The 19,597-nt window shown below is 40.2% G+C and overlaps 1 protein-coding gene across 2 annotated transcripts in view; it reads left to right on the top strand.

The window, feature by feature from the left end:
* GABRB3 (gamma-aminobutyric acid type A receptor subunit beta3) overlaps window positions 1-19,597 on the top strand; it is a 379,863-nt gene that overhangs the window by 294,188 nt on the left and 66,078 nt on the right. For both annotated transcript variants that reach the window (XM_023539691.2, XM_064296190.1), the window contains exons 5-6: window positions 2,408-2,490; window positions 4,546-4,683. In XM_023539691.2, the coding sequence (XP_023395459.2) occupies window positions 2,408-2,490; window positions 4,546-4,683 (221 nt within the window). The remainder of the gene's footprint in view (window positions 1-2,407; window positions 2,491-4,545; window positions 4,684-19,597) is intronic.

Here is a 19,597-nt window from a genome sequence, read left to right as displayed (position 1 = left end):
GAAACAGAGAGGATTCTTGCATCAATTCTACATGTGTCATGTTTCCCTTCTAATAAGTAATGTGAAACAGTCTACATAATGTGAGCCAGATACACATGTTGTCCCCAAACAATTTGGGCATGTATGTATGTGTTTGTGTTTCTGTGTGGTATGTGTGTATACTGTATGTGCTGTTGGTGTTGTATGTTACATTTTTGTGTGTGGCATGTGGTCTGTGTGTGTGTGTGTGTATGTGTTAGGATGGTGTTGGATAATGAATTACAAAACAATAAGAAAGAGTAATCTCAATTATCAACTGTTCAGATGAATAGGTACCAAAATATGTAGGAAGAATTTAAAAATTTGAACATTTTCAATAGGGCTCTTCATAAAAAATTTCATAAAAATTTGTAATTTTAACATAACTTTATTCTAACTTTGCTTCAAAGGTATCTTTTATGGATGTTGAGTTTTCAATCTCTATAGAGCATGCCAGAAGTTTAAACTGGGAGGCTGGCACTTCACTTGGCCAGAAAGTCATAAAAATATACCAAAGAGCTTTGTATTGATTTTGGATTATAGAATGTAATGCAGTCCTTGGAAGGCTAACTAGAACTGTCATGCCATTTGGAAGGGACCCATTCTTGTGTGTATGGCATGGCCCTTCTTGTGTGTATCTGCATGACACCTGCGTGACATTTGTCTAGAAAACTTCAGTTTTGACCCAGACTTGTAGAATATGTTGATATTTTTTCTCACTGCACTTCTCAGCCATTGAAAAGTCAAAGAACTTTCCCCAAACCTGCTACCTAACCAGATGCACAGAAGGACGTATTTGATTCCCTTTTCCCCTGCAGTTTGGTTAAAGGAGACGAGCATTTGGGTTAAAGGACATGAGACTAGCATGTACCTGGTGCTTTACCAGTGTTTGGATTAGGATCTACTGTGGATAGGAACAGAGCTTGTTCATGCTAACTGAAGCCATAGTAGGTTTGTTCTGAATAGTCACGTGGAGAGTTATCCAGTGAAAACGGAATCCTGGGCTTCAAGAAAGTCAGAACCTACGGGGTGATTGGGGATTCATGGTGACTCTTTGGATCTCAGGAGAAAGCATCTTCTTCTTTCTGAAAATCCGCCTTTGAGTGGACACAGCCAGGAATGCCTGTTGCCCAACTCCTGCAAGAGCTATGAGAATGTCCTTCCCTGGAGATGAGCAGTAAACGTACTTCAAGGCCATATGCTGTGGCCCAGGTTATAGCTACTATTCTCTGGTGTCTTATTGTTTCAGTATGAAACTGTCTGCTTAACCATCTACTCTCTATTTTCTCTACCACTATTATGCTTTCCATACTTTACTCTCCATATGAAAATGGCATCACCAGCCTCTCCTCTATGACCTCGTAGGTTCAGCTCTGCTTCTATCTTTACAGTCTAATTCATTTCCATGAAAGGGAATCTCTCTGGCTCCACTCTGCATTTTAAGTCAGGTGGCATTCTAGATCTCTGGCCAGCTAATGGTTGGCTGTCCTTGAGTTTAGGATCCAGTCCTGTCAGTTGTGACTGTAGTGGGGAAGGAGTGGTATTCTAGAGAAATAGAGTATAAAACATAGTGGCCTGGGTGTTCCATTTTCAACAGTGGTCTTGGGTAGGTTAATTTCCCTGAGTAGACAGAGTAGGAAATGGAATTGACATATCTAGAAGTGTTGTCTCCCAATGTGTGGTTTGTTTCATCATTGGATGTTGGGGGCTTAACTCTCTTCGGGCCATGATAGACATTCTTTCCATGACTGCATCTATCCCCAAGGGAAGCTAGCCAACCCAATTATGATTCATAGTCAGTAACATAAAAAAATAGGAGCCAAATATTCTCTTTGAAAAGATAGATGATCACATGGTGAAAGCTCTGGAGGGTAATAATCCAGTTGAGAAGATAACTGCCATAAAGCAAGTTAAAGGAGAAGCTCATCTTAGAGTTCCAGAGTACAGCCTGTGGATCTGCAGGTAGTTCAGCACATCGCAAGGAGTCAAAGAAGTAAATTTAAATCTAACCAATGTTGTCCCCACGTATATTGGTTTTCTCTGTACTATAAAGGTTAGAGAGCCACCAGAGAAGGAGCAGAACAAAAAATTGAACATAAGGACTTCCATAGAAGCCCCTTTATTGGCCCTTGATTTCTGAAGTAAACAAAACTCAATAAATAATTTTGTAGGATTTTAAGTTATTGTGTTGTTTTTCTTGATAAAGCTGATCTATAGTATTCAAAAGACAGTTTCTTATTCTTTCTAGTTTCTCAGCATATATTGTGAAATACCTTTAGTCAAGGTGCACTTTGGGGAAGGGGGCCTTATGCATTGTTTACCTAGAAGCAGTACACCTTGCTCCCTTTTCCCCCATCTTTAATGCCTTCCCATGCTCTGTGTGTTTCAGAATCACGACTACAGCAGCATGCATGATGGACCTAAGGAGGTACCCGCTGGACGAGCAGAATTGCACTCTGGAGATCGAAAGTTGTGTGTATCTACATTTGTGGTTCCCTCTTGTCCACTTCGTGTTATAGACTTTATTGCCATTATTTAGGATTCTTTCCAAGCCACACACGATTTTCTTGACATAGTTTTTGACTATCTGAAAGATTAGAGGTTTAATTCTCCACTTGGCCAATTTTATTGTCATAAAAAAGAGAGTTAGACTCTATATAAGAGTTCTCCATTCTAATCTTATTCAGAGAGTCTGTTTGCTTTGTTGAAATATAAGAAAACAAATACTCCCCATCTCAGTCCATTCAGTGAGGAGAGAGCAAAGACAGCTATTTAGTTTTCTTACGCTTCATCATGCATGAGTGGCTATGCTGGTGGGACCCTGGGCACTCAGAATAAAACTCATTTCCCATCAGGAACTCAGCTTTAAAAGCAATCTATTTCTGCATTTCAGTGCTTTTCTTCAATTTGAGAAGTATTCAGATGCTTGATTGATAATTCAGCATGGAGTACATCTATGTGAGGGACAACAAATGTCCCATCTGCTCTCTGAACTCCATCTCCCAGCATATCCAATGATACTTTGTTGTTGACGTTGTTTTTCTTGGTCTACCATAGACCAGTTTATCATTAGTTTCAATTGAACTTGGGCTTGTCGATATTTACACTGAATTTTTTTTAGCAGATAAATGACTATGACTTTGCAGTGCCCCTTTATGCAACTGTGGGGAGGTGGGAATCTATCCACATGAATAAGCATATTGAAAAATTTCCCCAGTAGTAGGCTAGTGTTCTGATCCTAATGGAACAGCCCTTGGGTGCCCCTCACTTCCACACTTCCATCATTGTCATCTTTGCTGAGAGTTGTGCTTTCCGAGAAGGTGAAGGACATGAAATCATGTCAAGTGATGAACAGTTGAATTGTCTGGGGGTATTTAGAATGGAAGACAGAAGACTCAAGGGGAAGATGATGACTCTTTTCCAATAGTTGAAGGGCTACAGTAGAAAAAGTTAAGTGGATTCTGTGGGCTGGAGGGAATATAAGGAAGCAAGAGAGAAGGGAAGAGATAGGAGCTGGCAACCACAGTGATCCAGGGGAGAAAAGATAGAAGATTAAACCGGGGAGTTTGCAGGAACCATGGGAAGCAGTCATCCTCTAGCCCTACCCTATTTGTTTGTCTTGTGTCAAAGAACAGGCATCTGCCTTTTTGTTGTATTATATGGTCAAATCATAGAGTCTGTTATAGTGAAAGGATTTTTTTTTTATATATATCTGTGTCTTAACTGACCATACAGATAAAGTAGCTCTTGTACTGTACAAGTAACATCAGACCTATGTACTTGTTCTCAAGGAACACTGATTGGTTGATTACTGTGTGAACACTGAGCACTGTGCTAAGAGCTGAGTTAGGAGATATAGTCAGGCTAACAGACACTCCCTTTGCTGATAGAACCACCTGTCAAACATCTGAGATCCAAGATTGTCCCAACAAAAGGCCTTTATAAGGTCGGCAAGCTTCATGATGAAGAGCAGCCAATGTAACCATCAGGCAGAGCCAAAGAGAACACTACTTTTCCTCTGAGAGCTTCTCATATCAAACATTTATGGGTTGAATTCACCTTCAGAGTATTAAATTTTCAATAACCTTTTAGGGCAATTGCCTTTCCAGAATTCTTCATAATAGAATCCTCTTGTTCTCATACAATCATCTTCACTGCTGTTAAAAAACCAGTTACCATTGAATTGTCTCAACTCTGGCTCATAATGACCTCATTTCTGCACGATGTCCAGGCAAGCTCTACATCAGACTTTACAAACAGAACTCTGGGCAGAGCACCCTGGGCCTCCCAACCCCTCGACTTTTCAATGCCAGTTTGGTATCAACCAAGCAGCAAACGTAAACACAGATATTTGAAAGTTAGTCCTTCAACAACAGGTCTTCTGATAAAAAAGCATGCTAAGCAAATCTACTTCATGTACAGGAAAGCTGTTACTTCTGTTTCATTGGTACCAGTTTCTTTAGCCTTGCACTGACACAAAGTGATGATGCTCACTGTCTCCCACATTCCTGCTGTCTCTTCTGGCAGATGGCTACACCACGGATGACATTGAGTTTTACTGGAGAGGTGGGGACAAGGCTGTCACCGGAGTGGAAAGGATCGAGCTCCCGCAATTCTCCATCGTGGAACACCGCCTCGTCTCAAGAAATGTTGTCTTTGCCACAGGTGAGTCCTGTCTCTGCTCTCACTCGTTGGGGGGCACAGTCTCTTATGAGATACACTGTAACTGACTGAGAGCAGAAGGTCACCCAGGTCATGCAATACTGCATCATCACATGCCCCTTTTCTCCATAGCTCAAGGGACTGGTGCGTTTCATGGATAGGAAGGATCACCTGAGAAGGAGATGCTCTTTACAGGTGGTTATTTAAAAGTCAAAAGCCTGAAGGTGAATTTAACCTGTTGATATTTGGTAACATAGGAAACACTTGTCTCTGGCCAAGCAAGAGACCATTGATGGCCTTGGAGGCAGGAGGGAAATAGGAAGAAGACAACTAGAGGAGTTGGGACTGTTCTCCCAGAAATGAGCCACCTCTCCCACTTCTAGGGCAGCATTCAGCCTGGTGGTCCAGGACTGTGGGCCCTACCCTCAGCAGCCTGGCTATCTGGAGTCAGAGTTACTTCTGTAGACACCATCATCTTTCCCAGAGAGTCTCTGGTGAAGTCTGCCCTGGTCTGTATTTCATTGTCATCTTTGGTTCAACTTTCCAAAGATTGATCAGGTGTTTTCTGCTGTTCTTTCTGTTATTGCTGAGGTTTTACTAAATAAATAGCATCCATATTTTACAATGTGCAACACTTTCTCCACAGTTTTGTGTCCTTACTGAATGCTATATACTGTCATTGAGGTAATAAATAAAAGTGCTTTGTAAACTGTAACGTGCTATAAAGCCCAAACCTCTGGGTTGACAATGCTATTGTGCTGCCCTGGGATCCCACCTTGTCTTCCTTCTGTTAATACAGCTAAATAAGGACCAGTGAATAGAAATGGCTCTGTCCCGTCTTGACATTCAGGAGGCCATTACCCTACTCTGCCTGCCCACTGCCTCTGACTTGACCATTTGTGACTCAGCCTCCAGCTTCCTTCACCTGGCTAACTCCAACTTGTTTTTTTAGCTTACTTGAGATGCTGGGAATCCTTCCTGCCCTGCCCTGCCCTGCCCTGCCCTGCCCTGCCCTGCCCTGCCCTGCCCTGCCCTGCCCTGCTCTGCCCTCACACTGCCGCTCCAGGCCTGGTCCCCACAGCACTGTCCTGACTGTATTCTACCTTTGCTCACTGATCACTGGGGTCATGTCCTCAAGGTTATGTTTCTTTAGACTGCAATGTCCTGGAAGGAGGGACCAGCCCTCTTCTGGTCCTTATTCCCCCCTTCCATAATGCCTATATTTCCAGGCATGCAGCAGTAGTCATTGGATAAGTGAGGTCATTGGGAAAGTCAAGGTCACCTCCAACCTCCCTCCTCTCCAGCTTCTAAGAATTGACTTGGTGACAAGTACAGGGTGTCCTGAATTGCCAAGACACCAATCAATCCATTTTCGTGCAGAGCCACTTCTTCCTGTATTGCAAGAGAGCTGCAGACATCCCTGCAGTCTCTGAGGTGGATATATCTAGGTGGTTAGAGCCAGCAGGAACATGGGCTTAGCATTGCTGGGCTACTTTTCACGAATATTTTCCACAACTAAGAAAATTGCCTGTAATTAACTGAATGAAATGATTTACTACCTTTAAAACCGTGGTTCAAACCATCCCATGGTCCACATGCCATCAGCAAAAGGTCTGCTCAGAATCCAGGGGCATGTACTCTTACAGCGGAGTAATCCTGCTCATATCTGTCTCCATCTGGACATCTCTTGGTGTGCTGTCATTGCAGAGATGCCTCATGAGGTATTGGTGGGAACTGTGCCCAGTTAGGATTGATTTTTTTGTGCCCTGTGGCTCAAAGCCACTTCCCTAAGGTGCCGTCTTTTTCTTTCTTTCGTTTTAAGTATGTATGTAGTAGAATATATCCCCAAAAAGTCCAGAGAAAATAAACGCCAAACATTAGGGTGATAGTACTTAAACTAAAGCACAATAGTGTGTCTTTGCTCTGGTACTGACTGTGTGCCTTACTGTGCAGGTGCATAGCACCTGTCACTTCTACAGCTTCCCAACTCTCCAACTCACTTATACATGGATAAAAGACACAGCCACATCATTTTTTTTTAATTAAATATTTTCTCATCTACTTTCTTTTCTGCAGGTGGTTTGAATTCACGAGCTTTCAATCACTAAACTGGATTGAAGTACACTCTAGCTTCTTCATCTCCATTAGGTTGTAGACCCACAGCAGCCATAATATAGTTCTCAGGAAACATTCACTCTCAGAGATGTGCAAGGGAAATTTTGTGCCTCACGTGCCTTGCCATACTTCTGGACCCTTGCTGTGGTTTTCTGCACACAGCAGTTCTAATCCATGTCTAGGGTAACATGGGGTTGCAGGCTATTGAGCAGGGAACACATACAGAGATGGGAGTTATGAATGTTTAGTAAACAAATTCCATGAGCCAGTTGTGGGGCTGGGCCTTGGGAATAGGCAGGGATGGAGGAGACCAGATCCTGCTCTTAGGGAACTTCTAGTCTTGTGGGATTTCTCAGAGGTCCATCCTGCTTTCAGTGATATTTCCTAAATGACTTTCATGCAGTGTCTTATGTAGTGGGTGTTTACAGAAATTCAACCTCAGTAAGAGAACTTAAATATGATCAAGAGGCAGTATGTAAAATGTTTAAGAACTCACTGCCTGAGTTTTGCCCTAAATCTGGCACTTTCTAGTCATGTGACCCTCAGGAACTCACTGATCCTCTCTGAAAAACAGGGATATCAATAGTATCTAGTTCATAGGGTTATTGACAGGGTTACATAATTTAATATAAACAAAAGGCCTGGAATAATGTCCATCCCACAGTAAGCATTGATTGTTGCTGTCATTGTTGTTAGATGTTGTGGAGTCGATTACAGTGACCCTGTGTACAACAGAACGAAACACTGCCTGGTCCTGCATCATTCTCACGATCCTTGCTTTTGTTTGAGCCCGCTGTTATAGCCAAAGTACTTTGTAGCTAAAGTACAGAAAACTAAATCCTACCTTGTAAGGAGCATTCTGGCTGTACATCTTCCAAAACAGATTTGTTCCTTCTTCTGGCAGCCCATGGTATATCCAATATTCTTTGCCAACAGCGTAATTCAAAGTTGTCAATTCTTCAGTGTCCTTTATTCGTTGTCCAGCTTTCACATATATATGAGACAATTTAAAATACCGTGACTTGGGTCATCCGTATCTTAGCCCTCGAAGTGACATCTTTGCTTTTCAACCCTTTAAAGAGGTCTTTTTTTTTTTTTTTTGAAGCATATTTGCCCGCTGCAATAGGTCATTTGATTTCTTGACTGGTACTTCCATGGGAATTGATTGTGGATCCAAGTAAAATGAAATCCTTGACATCGTCAGTCTTTTCCCTGTTTATCATGATGTTGTTTATTGGTCTAGTTGTGAGGATTTTTGTTTTCTTTATGTTGAGGTGCATTCCATACTGAAGACTGTAGTCTTTGATCTTCATTTGTAAGTGCTTCATATCCTCTTCACTTTCAACAAGCCAGATTGTGTCATTTATATATTTCAGGTTGTTAATGAGTCTTTCTCTGATCTTTTATTTTTTAATTTTTTAAATTGTGCTCTAATTTACAGAGCAAATTAGTTTCTCATTAAAAAATTAATACACATATTATTTTGTGATATTGGTTGCCAACCCCATGACATGTCAAAACTCTCCCTTTCTCAACTTTGGGTTCCCCATTACCAGCTTTCCTGTCCCCTTCTGCCTTCCCATCTTTGCCCCTGGGCTGGTGTGCACATTAGTCTTGTTTTCTTTTATGGCCCTGTCAAATCTTTGGCTGAAGGGTGAACCTCAGTAATGACTTCACTACTGATGTAAAACAGTTTCCAGGGGCCATACTCTGAGGGTTTCTCCAGTCTATGTCGACCAATAAGCCTGGTCTTCTATTTTTTTTTTTTCCTTGAGTTAGAATTTTGTTCTATATTTTTCTCCATGTCCGTCTGAGACCATCTGTTGCGATCCCTGTCAGAGCAGTCGGTGGTGGTAGCCGGGCACCATCTAGAGGTGCTGGACTCAGTCTGGTAGAGGCTGTGGTAGTTGTGGTCTATTAGTTCTTAAGACTAATCTTTCGCTTGTGTCTTTGGTTTTCTTCATTCTCCCTTGCTCCAGATGGAATGAGACCAGTGGAGTATCTTACACAGCTGCTCATAAGCTTTTAAGACCCCAGACGCTACTCACCAAAATAGGATGTGGAACATTTTCTTTATAAACTAGATATTCCAATTAAGCTAGGTGTTCCCTGAGACCATGGTCCCCAGCCCTGAGCCCAGTAATTCAGTCCCTCAGGGAGTTTGGATGTGTCTGTGAAGCTTGCATGACCTTGCCTTGTTCAATTTGTGCTGGCATCCCCAGTATTGTATACTCTCTTACCCTTCTCCAGAGTTACCACTTATCAGTTGTCTATTCAGTGTTTTTCCCTGCCTACCCCTTTCCTTCCTCATAAGCATCAAAGATTTTCTTTTTGTATGTAAACCTATACAATTTTTTTTATAATAGTGGTCTCATACAATATTTGCCCTTTCGTGACTTATTTCACTCAGCATAATGCCCTCCAGATTCATCTATGTTGTGAGATGTTTCCCAGATTCATCATTGTTCTTTATCATTGCATATTATTCTGTTGTGTGTATGTATCACAGTTTGTTTATTCATCCGTCTGTTATGGGCACTTACATTGTTTCCATCTTTTCCTATTGTGAACAGTGCTGCAAAGAACATGGGTGTGCATATATCTGTTCATGTTACTGCTCTTATTTCTCTAGGATATATTCCAAGGAGTGGGATTGCTGGATCATATGGTATTTCTATTTCTAGCTTTTTGAGGAAGTGCCATATCGTTTTTCAAAATGGTTGCACCATTTTGTATTCCCACCAGCAGTGCATAAGAGTTCCAGTGTGCTCGCAGCCTCCCCAACATTTGTTATTTATTTATTTTTTTGATTCGTGCCAGTAATATTGGAGTGAAATGCTATCTCATTGTGGTTTTGATTTGCATTTCTCTAAAGGCTAGTGATAGCGAACATTTACTCATGTGTCTGTTAGCCACCTGAATGCCTTCTTTGGTGAAGTGTCTGTTCATATCCTTTGCCATTTTTTAATTGGATTATTTGTTTTTTTGTTGTAGAGGTGTTGGACTTTCTTGTAGATTTTAGAGATTAGGCCTTTGTTGGATTTGTCATAGCCAAAAATTTTTTCCCAGTCTGTAGGTCCTCTTTTCACTCTTTTGGTGAAGTCTTTTGATGAGCATAAGTGTTTAATTTTTAGAAAAGCCCAATTATCTAGCTTATCTTCTGGTGGTTGTGTATTGTTACTTATGGTTTGTACCTTCTATATGCCATGCATTAGGGTCTCTAGCAAGGACCTTATTTTTTCTTCTATTATCTTTATAGTTTTTTATTTTACATTTAAATCCATTTTGGAAAAAAAATTTTTTTTTCTTCATGGTGTGAGGTATGGGTCCTGTTACATTTTTTCACAGATGGACAACCAGTTTTGCCATCACAATTTGTTTAAAAGTCTGTTTTCTCCCCCATTTAATGGACTTTGGGCCTTTGTCAAAATCAGGTGGCCATAGGTAGATGGATTTACATCTGAGTTCTCAGCTCTGTTCCTTTGGTCAAGGTGTCTGTTGGTGTACCAGTACCAGGCTATTTTGACTACCATAGCTGTATAGTAGTTTCTGAGGTCAGGTGGTGTGAGTTCTCCTACTTTATTCTTTATTCTTTTTCTTCAATAGTGCTTTACTTCTCGGAGCCTCTTCCCTTTCTGTATAAAGTTATTGATTGGATTTTCTATCTCTTTAAAGAATTCTGTTGGTCTTTGCAATTGGGATTGCATTGTATTTGTAGATGCTTTGGGTAGAATTGACATTTTACAATGTTGAGTCTACCTATCCATGACCATGTTATGTTTTTCCGTTTATGTCAGTCCGTTTTGATTTCTTACAGTACTGTTTTGTAGTTTTCTTTGTGTAGATCTTTTATATTCCTACTTAGATTTATTCCTAAGTATTTTATTTTTGCGGGGCTAATATTTTGGTTTTTTGTTTTTTAATATAAATGGACCCCCATGTGTTGGTCAGTTTGTCCTACTGTGGGGGTTTGTATGTTCCTGTGCTGAAGGAAGCTATGCCACCAATATTCAGACACCAGCAGGGCCACCCATGGAGAACAGGTTTCTCATGAGTTTCCAGACTAAGGCAGACTAGGAAAAAGGACCTGGCAGTCTACTTCTGAAAAGAATTAGCCAGTGAAAACCTTATGAATAGCGGCAGAACATTCCGTGATATAGTGCTGGAAGATGAATCCCCCAGGTTGGAAGGCCCAGGTTTGGGCACTCAAAAGATGACTGGGGAAGAACTGCCTCCTCAAACTAGAGTTGACCTTCATGACCTGGATAAAGTCAAGCTTTCAGAACCTTCATTTGCTGATCCGGCTCAACTCAAAATGAGAAGAAACAGATGCAAATATCCATTAATAATCAGAACATGGAACGCATGAAGTATGAATCTAGGGAAACTGGAAATTATCAAAAATGAAATGGAACACATAAACACGGATATCCTAGGCATTAGTGAGCTAAAATGGACTTGGATGAGTCAGGCGGTCATATGGTCTACTATGCCAGGAATGACAACTTGAAGAAGAATGGCATTGCATTCACTATCAAAAAGAACATTTTCAGGGCGGGGCCAAGTAGGCAGAGTAGTCAGAGGCTTCTGGTGGTCCCTCTCACAACAATGACCTGAAAAAACAAGTGAATCAATTACATATGACAAGTTAGGGGCCCTGAACATCAAAGGCAAAGTTAAGAAATCAGACTGAGAGACAAGGGGTGGGAGAGACAGTTCAGAAGCAGCAAGAAGTTGCCAGACCTGACTGGGCAGTAATTGGTACCCTACAGGCCCAATCATCTGGATTCAACCATGGTGGGGCTAGTGGTAGTGTTTGGGACATGGATTCCTCAGCAGGAGAGAGCATGCAGTACAGAGTTTACTCATGCTTCCAGAATCAGTGAAGAATAGCTCTCTCAGCAAAAGATAAGTAATTGAGTCTGATCTACTGCACAGACCAAAAAAGTACACCTTTTGAAAGAACACTCTCCCTCTACTCCAGCCCCAGAGCTGACTTCGGTAGCAGTCACTTTCCATGGGCCTTAGTTAGCTCCTGCTGTGTATGGGGAGTCATTCTCCTGGCCTTAGAGAAGGAACAAATTAACAAATGGGGAAAAAAATAATCTGCCAACTCTCATAAGCTGGGAATTCAGGGCAGAAATGGATCCTTTGCCTGGGCACAGGCACAAGTGGTCCATGGGCTTTGAATGCCTTTCAACCCTGCATAGACCTGTGTGGTCCCATTTCAGCAGCTAAGGCCCTCATTGCCACAGTACAATGGTGTATGTGCTGAGATCTGACTTCAGCTGTTCCATCTGTGTGGTGGAGAGGCAGGTTTTTGATGTTCGACACCACACTGCCTATTTAGTACAGTCCTTACCTACCCACATCAGGGGACCGAGGAATGGTGGCTCCACCCACATCACTTAGTCACCTGCAACAGGGGTCTAAGGATAAGTGGTGGCTTGCAGTCCTTACAGCCCAAAACACTGAGTGCCCATGGTCCTGCTGCAGAGCCCACCCACCTGTGCGCTCTAAGGAACAGGGATGTGCTTTCATCACAGACACTTGGGAGATGTTCGTCAGCCCCCTGCATTGCTCAGAACATGACCCCCTCCTGCAGCTGGATACCTGTGCCTACACCAATCACCCCTGCTCCTCTAAGACTGTAGGTGAGAGTCTGCACCACACACTAGGTGACAGACTAACTGGACACCTGAGCTGAATCCATACGAGAAAAGTGAATGTACTCCTAGGCTCATATACCTGGTAACAGCTCTAACCATCAGGTGACAGTGAGTTAGAGCTTCAAAGGCACAAGTAATCAAACTAGCTCACTTGAGCAGCCTATTTGGGCACATCAAAACAAAACAAAGTAAGAAGCTAGGACACAGTAAGCAAACATAATATAAATTGATACGATAACTTATAGATGGTTCGGAGACAACAGTCAATACCAAATCACATAAAGAAGCACACCATGACCACTTCAAGAAGCACGTAAAACAAAGAATCAAGAAATCTTTCAGATGAAGATATGTTCCTGGAATTAGCAGAGGTAGAATACAAAAGATTAATATACACAACTATTCAAGAGGTCAGGATGGAGATTATGCAAAATGCAGAACAAGGCATGGAACACACAGATAAAGCAGTAGAGGAAATTAAGGTTATTCAAGAGCATAACGACACATTTGATAGGCTGCAAGAATCCACAGAGAGACAGCAATCAGAAATTCAGAAGATTTACAATAGAATTTCAGAATTAGACAACTCAATAGAAAGTCAGAGGAGCAGAATTGAGGAAATGGAAGTTAGAATTAGTGAGATTGAAGATAAAACACTTGGCACCAATATATTCAGATAAAAGAATTTTTTAAAAAATGAAGAAACCCTAAGAATCATGTGGGACTCTGTCAAGAGAGATAACCTACCAGTGACTGGAGTCCTAGAACAGAGAGGGATAACAGAAGATACAGAGAGAGTTGTCGAAGATTTGTTGGCCAAAAAGTTTACTGATATCATGAAAGACAAGAAGATATCTATCCAAGATGCTCATTGAACCCCATATATGTTACATCCTGAAAGACAGTCCCTAAGACATATTATAATCAAACTTGCCAAAACCAAAGATAGAGAATTTTAAGAGAGGCCTAAACAAAAAGCCATCTACAAAGGAGAGAAAATAAGCATGGACTTTTTACTCAGCAGAAACCATGCTGGCAAGAAACCAGTGGGATAACATATATAAAGCTTTGAAGGGAAAAAAATTGCCAGCCAAGAATCATATATCTGGCAAAACTGTCTCTCAAATGTGAAGGTGAAATAAGGACATTTCCAGATAAGCAGAATTTTAGGGAATTGCACAAACCAAACTAAAACTACAAGAAATACTAAAGGCAGTCCTCTAGTTAGAAAATCAGTAACATCAGATAACAAACCAAGACTAGAACACAAGACAGAGCAACCAGATATCAACCCAGTTAGGGAAATCACAAAAATAAATCAAGTTACAAATGCTCAAAGCTGGGAAACAGCAATGTCATTATGTAAAAGATGACAACACGAAATCAATAAAGAGGGAATAAAAATGTCATCATAGATCTTTTCTAAGTTTAAACTTAGAAAAATAGTGTAAATATTAAGGTAACCACAAAGGAGACTAACAATCCTACACATCAAAATAAAATACAAGAAAAACATAAAGACTCAGCAAAAACAAAATCAAGAACGATGAAAAAGAGAAGATAATGTATAAAGAAAACCTATTCAGCACAAAAAAATAGTGGAAAAAGAAACTGTCAACAATACACAAAAAAAAGACAGCAAAATGACAGCGCTAAACTCATACCTAGCCATAATTACGGTGACTGCAAATGGACTAAATGCACTGATAAAGAGACAGAGAGTGGCAGAGTAGATAAAAAAACATGATCCATCTATATGCTGCCTACAAGAGACACACCTTAGATTTAAAGACACAAACTGAAACTCAAAGGATAGAAAAAAAAATATTGAGCAAACAGCAATCAAAAAAAGCAGGAGTGACAATATTAATTTCTGACAAAATAGACTTGAAAGTTAAATCCACCACAAACTATGAGGAAAGACCTATATAATGATTAAAGGGTTAATATACCAGGAGGATATAACCATAATAAATATTTACACACCCAATGACAGGGATTCAAGATACATAAAAACTCTAACAGCATTGAAAAGTGAGATAGACAACTCCACAGTAACAGTGGGAAACTTCATCACACCGCTTTTGGTGAAAGACAAAACATCCAGAAAGAAGCTCAGTAAAGACACGGAAGATATAAATGCCACAGTCAACCAACTTGACCTCGTAGACATATACAGAACACTCCACCCAACAGCAGCCAACTATACTTTCTTTTACAATTCCATGGAAAATTCTCCAGAATAGACCACATATTAGCTCATAAAGGAAGCCTTATCAGAATCTAAAACATCAAAATATTACAAAGCAACTTCTCTGACCATAAAGCCATAAAAGTAGAAATCAATAATAGAAAAACCAGGGAAAAGAAATCAAACACTTGGAAACTGAACAACGCCTTGTTCAAGAACTCCTAGGTTATAGAAGAAATTAAAGACGGAATAAAGAAATTCATAGAATCCAATGAGAAGGAACAGACTTTGTACAAGAACCTTTGGGACACAGCTAAAGCAGTCCTCAGAGGTCAATTTATAGCAATAAATGCACAAATCCAAAAACAAGGGCCAAAATCAAAGAAATATCCCTACAGCTTGAACAAATAGAGAGAAGCAAAAGAAACTGTCAGTGACCAGAAGAAAGCAAATAATAAAATTAGACCAGAATTAAATGAAATATAGAACAGAAAAACATTTGAAAGAGTTAACAACACCAAAAGCTGATTCTTTGAAAAGATCAACAAAAATTGATAAACCATTGGCCAAACTGACCAAAGAAAAACAGGAGAGGAAGCAAAAAACCTGAATAACAAATAAGATGGGCGATATCACAACAGGCCCAACTGAAACTGAAAAAGTCAAATCAGATTAGTATGAAAAATTGTACTTTAACAAATTTGAAAACCTAGAGAAAATGGACAAATTTCTAGAAACACTCTACCTACCTGAACTAACACAAACAGAGGTAGAACAACTAAATAAACCCATAATAAAAGAAGAGATTGAAAAGGTAATTAAAAATATCCCAACAACAAAAATAAACCCTCACCCTGATGGCTTCTATGGAGAATTCTACCAAACTTTCAGAGAAGAGTTAACACAACCACTACTGAGAGTATTTCAGAGCGTAGAAAAGGATGGAATACTCCCAAACTTATTCCATAAAGCCAGCATATCTGTCTTAGTTATCTAGTGCTGCTATAACAGAAATACAAGTGGATGGCTTCAACAAAGAGAATTTCTTTTCTCACAGTCTAACAGGTTACAAGGCCAAATTCAGGGCGTTGGCTCCAGGGGAAGGCTTTCGATCTCTGTTGGCTCTGGAGGAAGTCTTGGTCCTCAAGCTTCCCCTGGTCGAGGAGCTTCTCAGGCTCAGGGACCCTGTGTCCAAAGGATGCGCTCTGCACCTCGTGCTGCTTTCTTGGTGGTATGAGGTCCCCAACTCTCCGCTTGCTTCCCTTTCCTTCTATCTCTTGAGAGATAAAAGCTGGTGCAGGCTACACCCCAGGGAAAATCCTTTTACAATGGGTCAGGGATGTGGCCTGAGCAAGGGTGTTACATCCCACCCTTTAAACACAGAGATTATGACTTATAATACATAGGAAAATCACAAAATGAAGGACAACCACACTTGGCCTAACCAAGTTGACACCTATTTTGGGGGGACACAGTTCAATCCATTACAATATCCCTGATTCCAAAACCAGGTAAACACATCACAAAAACAGAAAATTACAGACATATATCCCTCATAAACTTAGACGCAAAATTCCTCAAAAAAATTTTAACCAGTAGGATTCAACAGCAGATAAAAAAAATAATTCACCATGGCCAAGTGGGATTCATACCACGTATACAGGGATGGTTCAACATTAGAAAAACAGTCAATGTAATCCATCATATAAATAAAAGACAAGAACTACATGATCTTATCAATTGATGCATAAAAGGCATTTGACAAAGTTCGACACCCATTCAAGATAAAAACTCTCAGCAAAATAGGAATAGGAGGAAAATTCCTCAACATAATAAAGGGCATTTATACAAAGCCAACAGCCAACATCATCCTAAATGGAGAGAGTCTGAAAGCATTCCCCCTGAGAATGGGAACCAGAAAAGGATGCCCTTTATCACCACTCTTATCCAACATTGTGCTGGAGGTCCTATCCAGAGCAATTAGGCTAGATAAAGAAATAAGGGGCATCCAAATTGGTAAGGAAGAAGTAAAGTATCTCTATTTGCAGATGACATGATCTTACACCCAGAAGACCCTAAAGAATCCACAAGAAAACTACCAAAACTAATAGAAGAGTTCAGCAGTGTATCAGCATACAAGATAAACATAAAAAATTAGTTGAATTGCTCTACACCAACAAAGATAACATCGAAGAGGAAATCACCAAATCAATACCATTTACAATAGCCCCCAAGAGGATAAAATACTTAGGATTAAATCTAACAAGAAACTTAAAAGACTTATACAAAGAAAACTTCAAGACACTACTGCAAGACACCAAAAGAGACCTACATAGGTGGAAAAACATACCTTATTCGTGGACAGGAAGACTCAACATTGTGAAGATATCAATTCTACCCAAAGCGGTCTATGGATAAAATGCAACCCCAATCCAAATTCCAATGACATTTTTTACTGAGTTGGAGAAACAAGTCACCAACTTTGTATGGAAGGGGAAGAGGCCCTGGATAAGTAAAGCATTACTGAAAAAGGAGGAAAAAAAAAAGGGAAGCCTCTCACTACCTGATTTTAGAACTTATACTGCTAAAAAAAAACAGTAGTCAAAATAGCCTGGTACTGGTACAACGATGGATACATAGGCCAGTGAAACAGAATTGAGAATTCAAACATAAATCCATCCACTTATGAGCATGTGATATTTGACAAAGGCTCAAAGTCTGTTAAATGGGGAAAAGACGGTCTCTTTAACAAATGGTGCTGGCACAAAAACTAACTCAAAATGGATCAAAGACCTAAATATAAAATCTAAATCAAAAAAGATCATAGATGAAAAAATAGGGACAATGCTAGGAGCCCTAATACATGGCATAAACAGTAAACAAAATATTACTAACAATGTACAAACACCAGAAGAGAAGCTAAATTACTGGGAGCTCCTAAAACTCAAGCACTTATGCTCATCCAGACTTCACCAAAACAGTAAAAAAAAAAAAAAAAAAAAAAACTACCTACAGACTGGGAAAAAGTGTTTTTGGCTAAAACAGTTCTGATCAGTGTCTGATCTCTAAAATCTACATGATACTGAAACCCTCAGCAACAAAAAGACAAATAACCCAATTAAAAAATGGGCAAAGAATATGAACACGCACTTCACCAAAGAAGACATTCAGGGGCTAACAGATAGATGAGGAAATGCTCACAATCATTAGTCTTTAGGGAAATGCAGATCGAAACTACAAAGAGATACCACCTCGCCCCAACAAGGTTAGCATTAATCTAAAAAACACAAAATAATAAATATTGGAGAAGTTGTGGAGAGACTGAAACACTTATACACTGCTGGTTTGAATGTAAAATGGTACAAGCACTTTGGAAATCGATTTGGCGCTTCCTTAAAAAGCTGGAAATAGAAGTATCATATGATCCAGCAATCCCACTTCTTGGGATATATCCTAGAGAAATAAGAGGCCTCATATAAACAGATACATGCACGCCCATGTTTGTTGCAGCGTTGTTTACAGTAGCAAGAAGATGCAACCATCAATGGATGAATGGATATATTATAGTTTATTCACATAATAGACTATTATGCATCGATTAAGAACAACAATGAATCTGTGAAACATCTCATAACATGGAGAAATCTGGAAGGCATTATGCTGAGTGAAATTAGTCAGTTGCAGTAGGACAATTTTTATATAAGACCACTATTATACAAACTCAACAAAAAGTTTAAACACAGAAGAAACATTCTTTGATGGTTATGAGGGTGGGGAGGGAGGGAGAGTGGTATTCACTAATTAGATAGTAGACAAGAAGTATTTCAGGTGAAGGGAAGACAACATACAATATACAGGAGGTCAGCACAACTGGACTGAACCAAAAGCAAAGAAGTTTCCTGAATACAACCAAACACTTTGAAGGCCAGAGTAGCAGGGACATGGGTCTGGGGACGATGGTTTCAGGGGACATCTAGTTCAATTAGTATAAGAAAATGTATTAAGAAAACATTCTGCATACCACCTTTGTGAGTGGCATTTGGGATCTTAATCGCCAGTAACAATGGTGATTAAGACGCATCAGTTGGTCTCAACCCACCTGGAGTAAAGGAGAGTGAAGAATGCCAAAGACACAAGGTGAATATGAGCCCAAGAGAAAAAAAGGGCCACATAAACCAGAGACTTCATCAGTCTGAGACTGGAAGAACTAGATGGTGCCCAGCTACCACTGATGACTTTCCTTACAGGGAACACAACAGGGAATCCCTGATAGAGTGGTAGAACAGTGGGATGCAGACTTCAAATTCTAGCAGAAAGACCAGACTTAATGGTCTGACTGAGACTGGGGGCATCCCAGATGTAATGGCCCTGGACCCTCTGTTAGCCCAAGACTGGAACCATTCCCAAAGCCAACTCTTCAGACAGGGATTGGATTAAAGTATAAGACAGAAAATGACACTGGCGAGAAGTGAGCTACTTGACTCAAGTAGACACATGAGACTGTGTGGGCAGCTCCTGTCTGAAGGCAAGATGAGAAGCAGGGAGAATGGGAGCTGGCTGAATGGACATGGGGAATCCAGGGTGGAGAGGAGGAGTGTGCTGTCACATTAAAGGGAGAGCAGCTAGGGTTATGTAGTAATGTGTTTATATTTTTTTGTTTGAGAGACTGACTTGATTTGTAAACTTTCACTTAAAGCAAAAAAAAAAAAAAATTTCAAGACCTATCCTGAAGTACAACACTGTCAATGTTAGCATCATATCCATTACCCACAATGAAGATTAGTTAATATGACTATTATTCAAATTTACACACCAACCACTAAGGCCAAAGATAAAGAAATTGAAGATTTTTACCAGTCTGAAATTGCTCAAACATGCAGTCAGGATGCATTGATAATTACTGGAAATTGGAATGCAAAAGTTGGAAACAAAGAGGAAGGAT

The sequence above is a fragment of the Loxodonta africana genome, chromosome 13 (assembly GCF_030014295.1).
Source record: "Loxodonta africana isolate mLoxAfr1 chromosome 13, mLoxAfr1.hap2, whole genome shotgun sequence".
NCBI lineage: Eukaryota > Metazoa > Chordata > Mammalia > Proboscidea > Elephantidae > Loxodonta > Loxodonta africana.
Note: the sequence above shows the minus strand (reverse complement) of the source record. Positions and strands in the feature narration are given on the sequence as shown.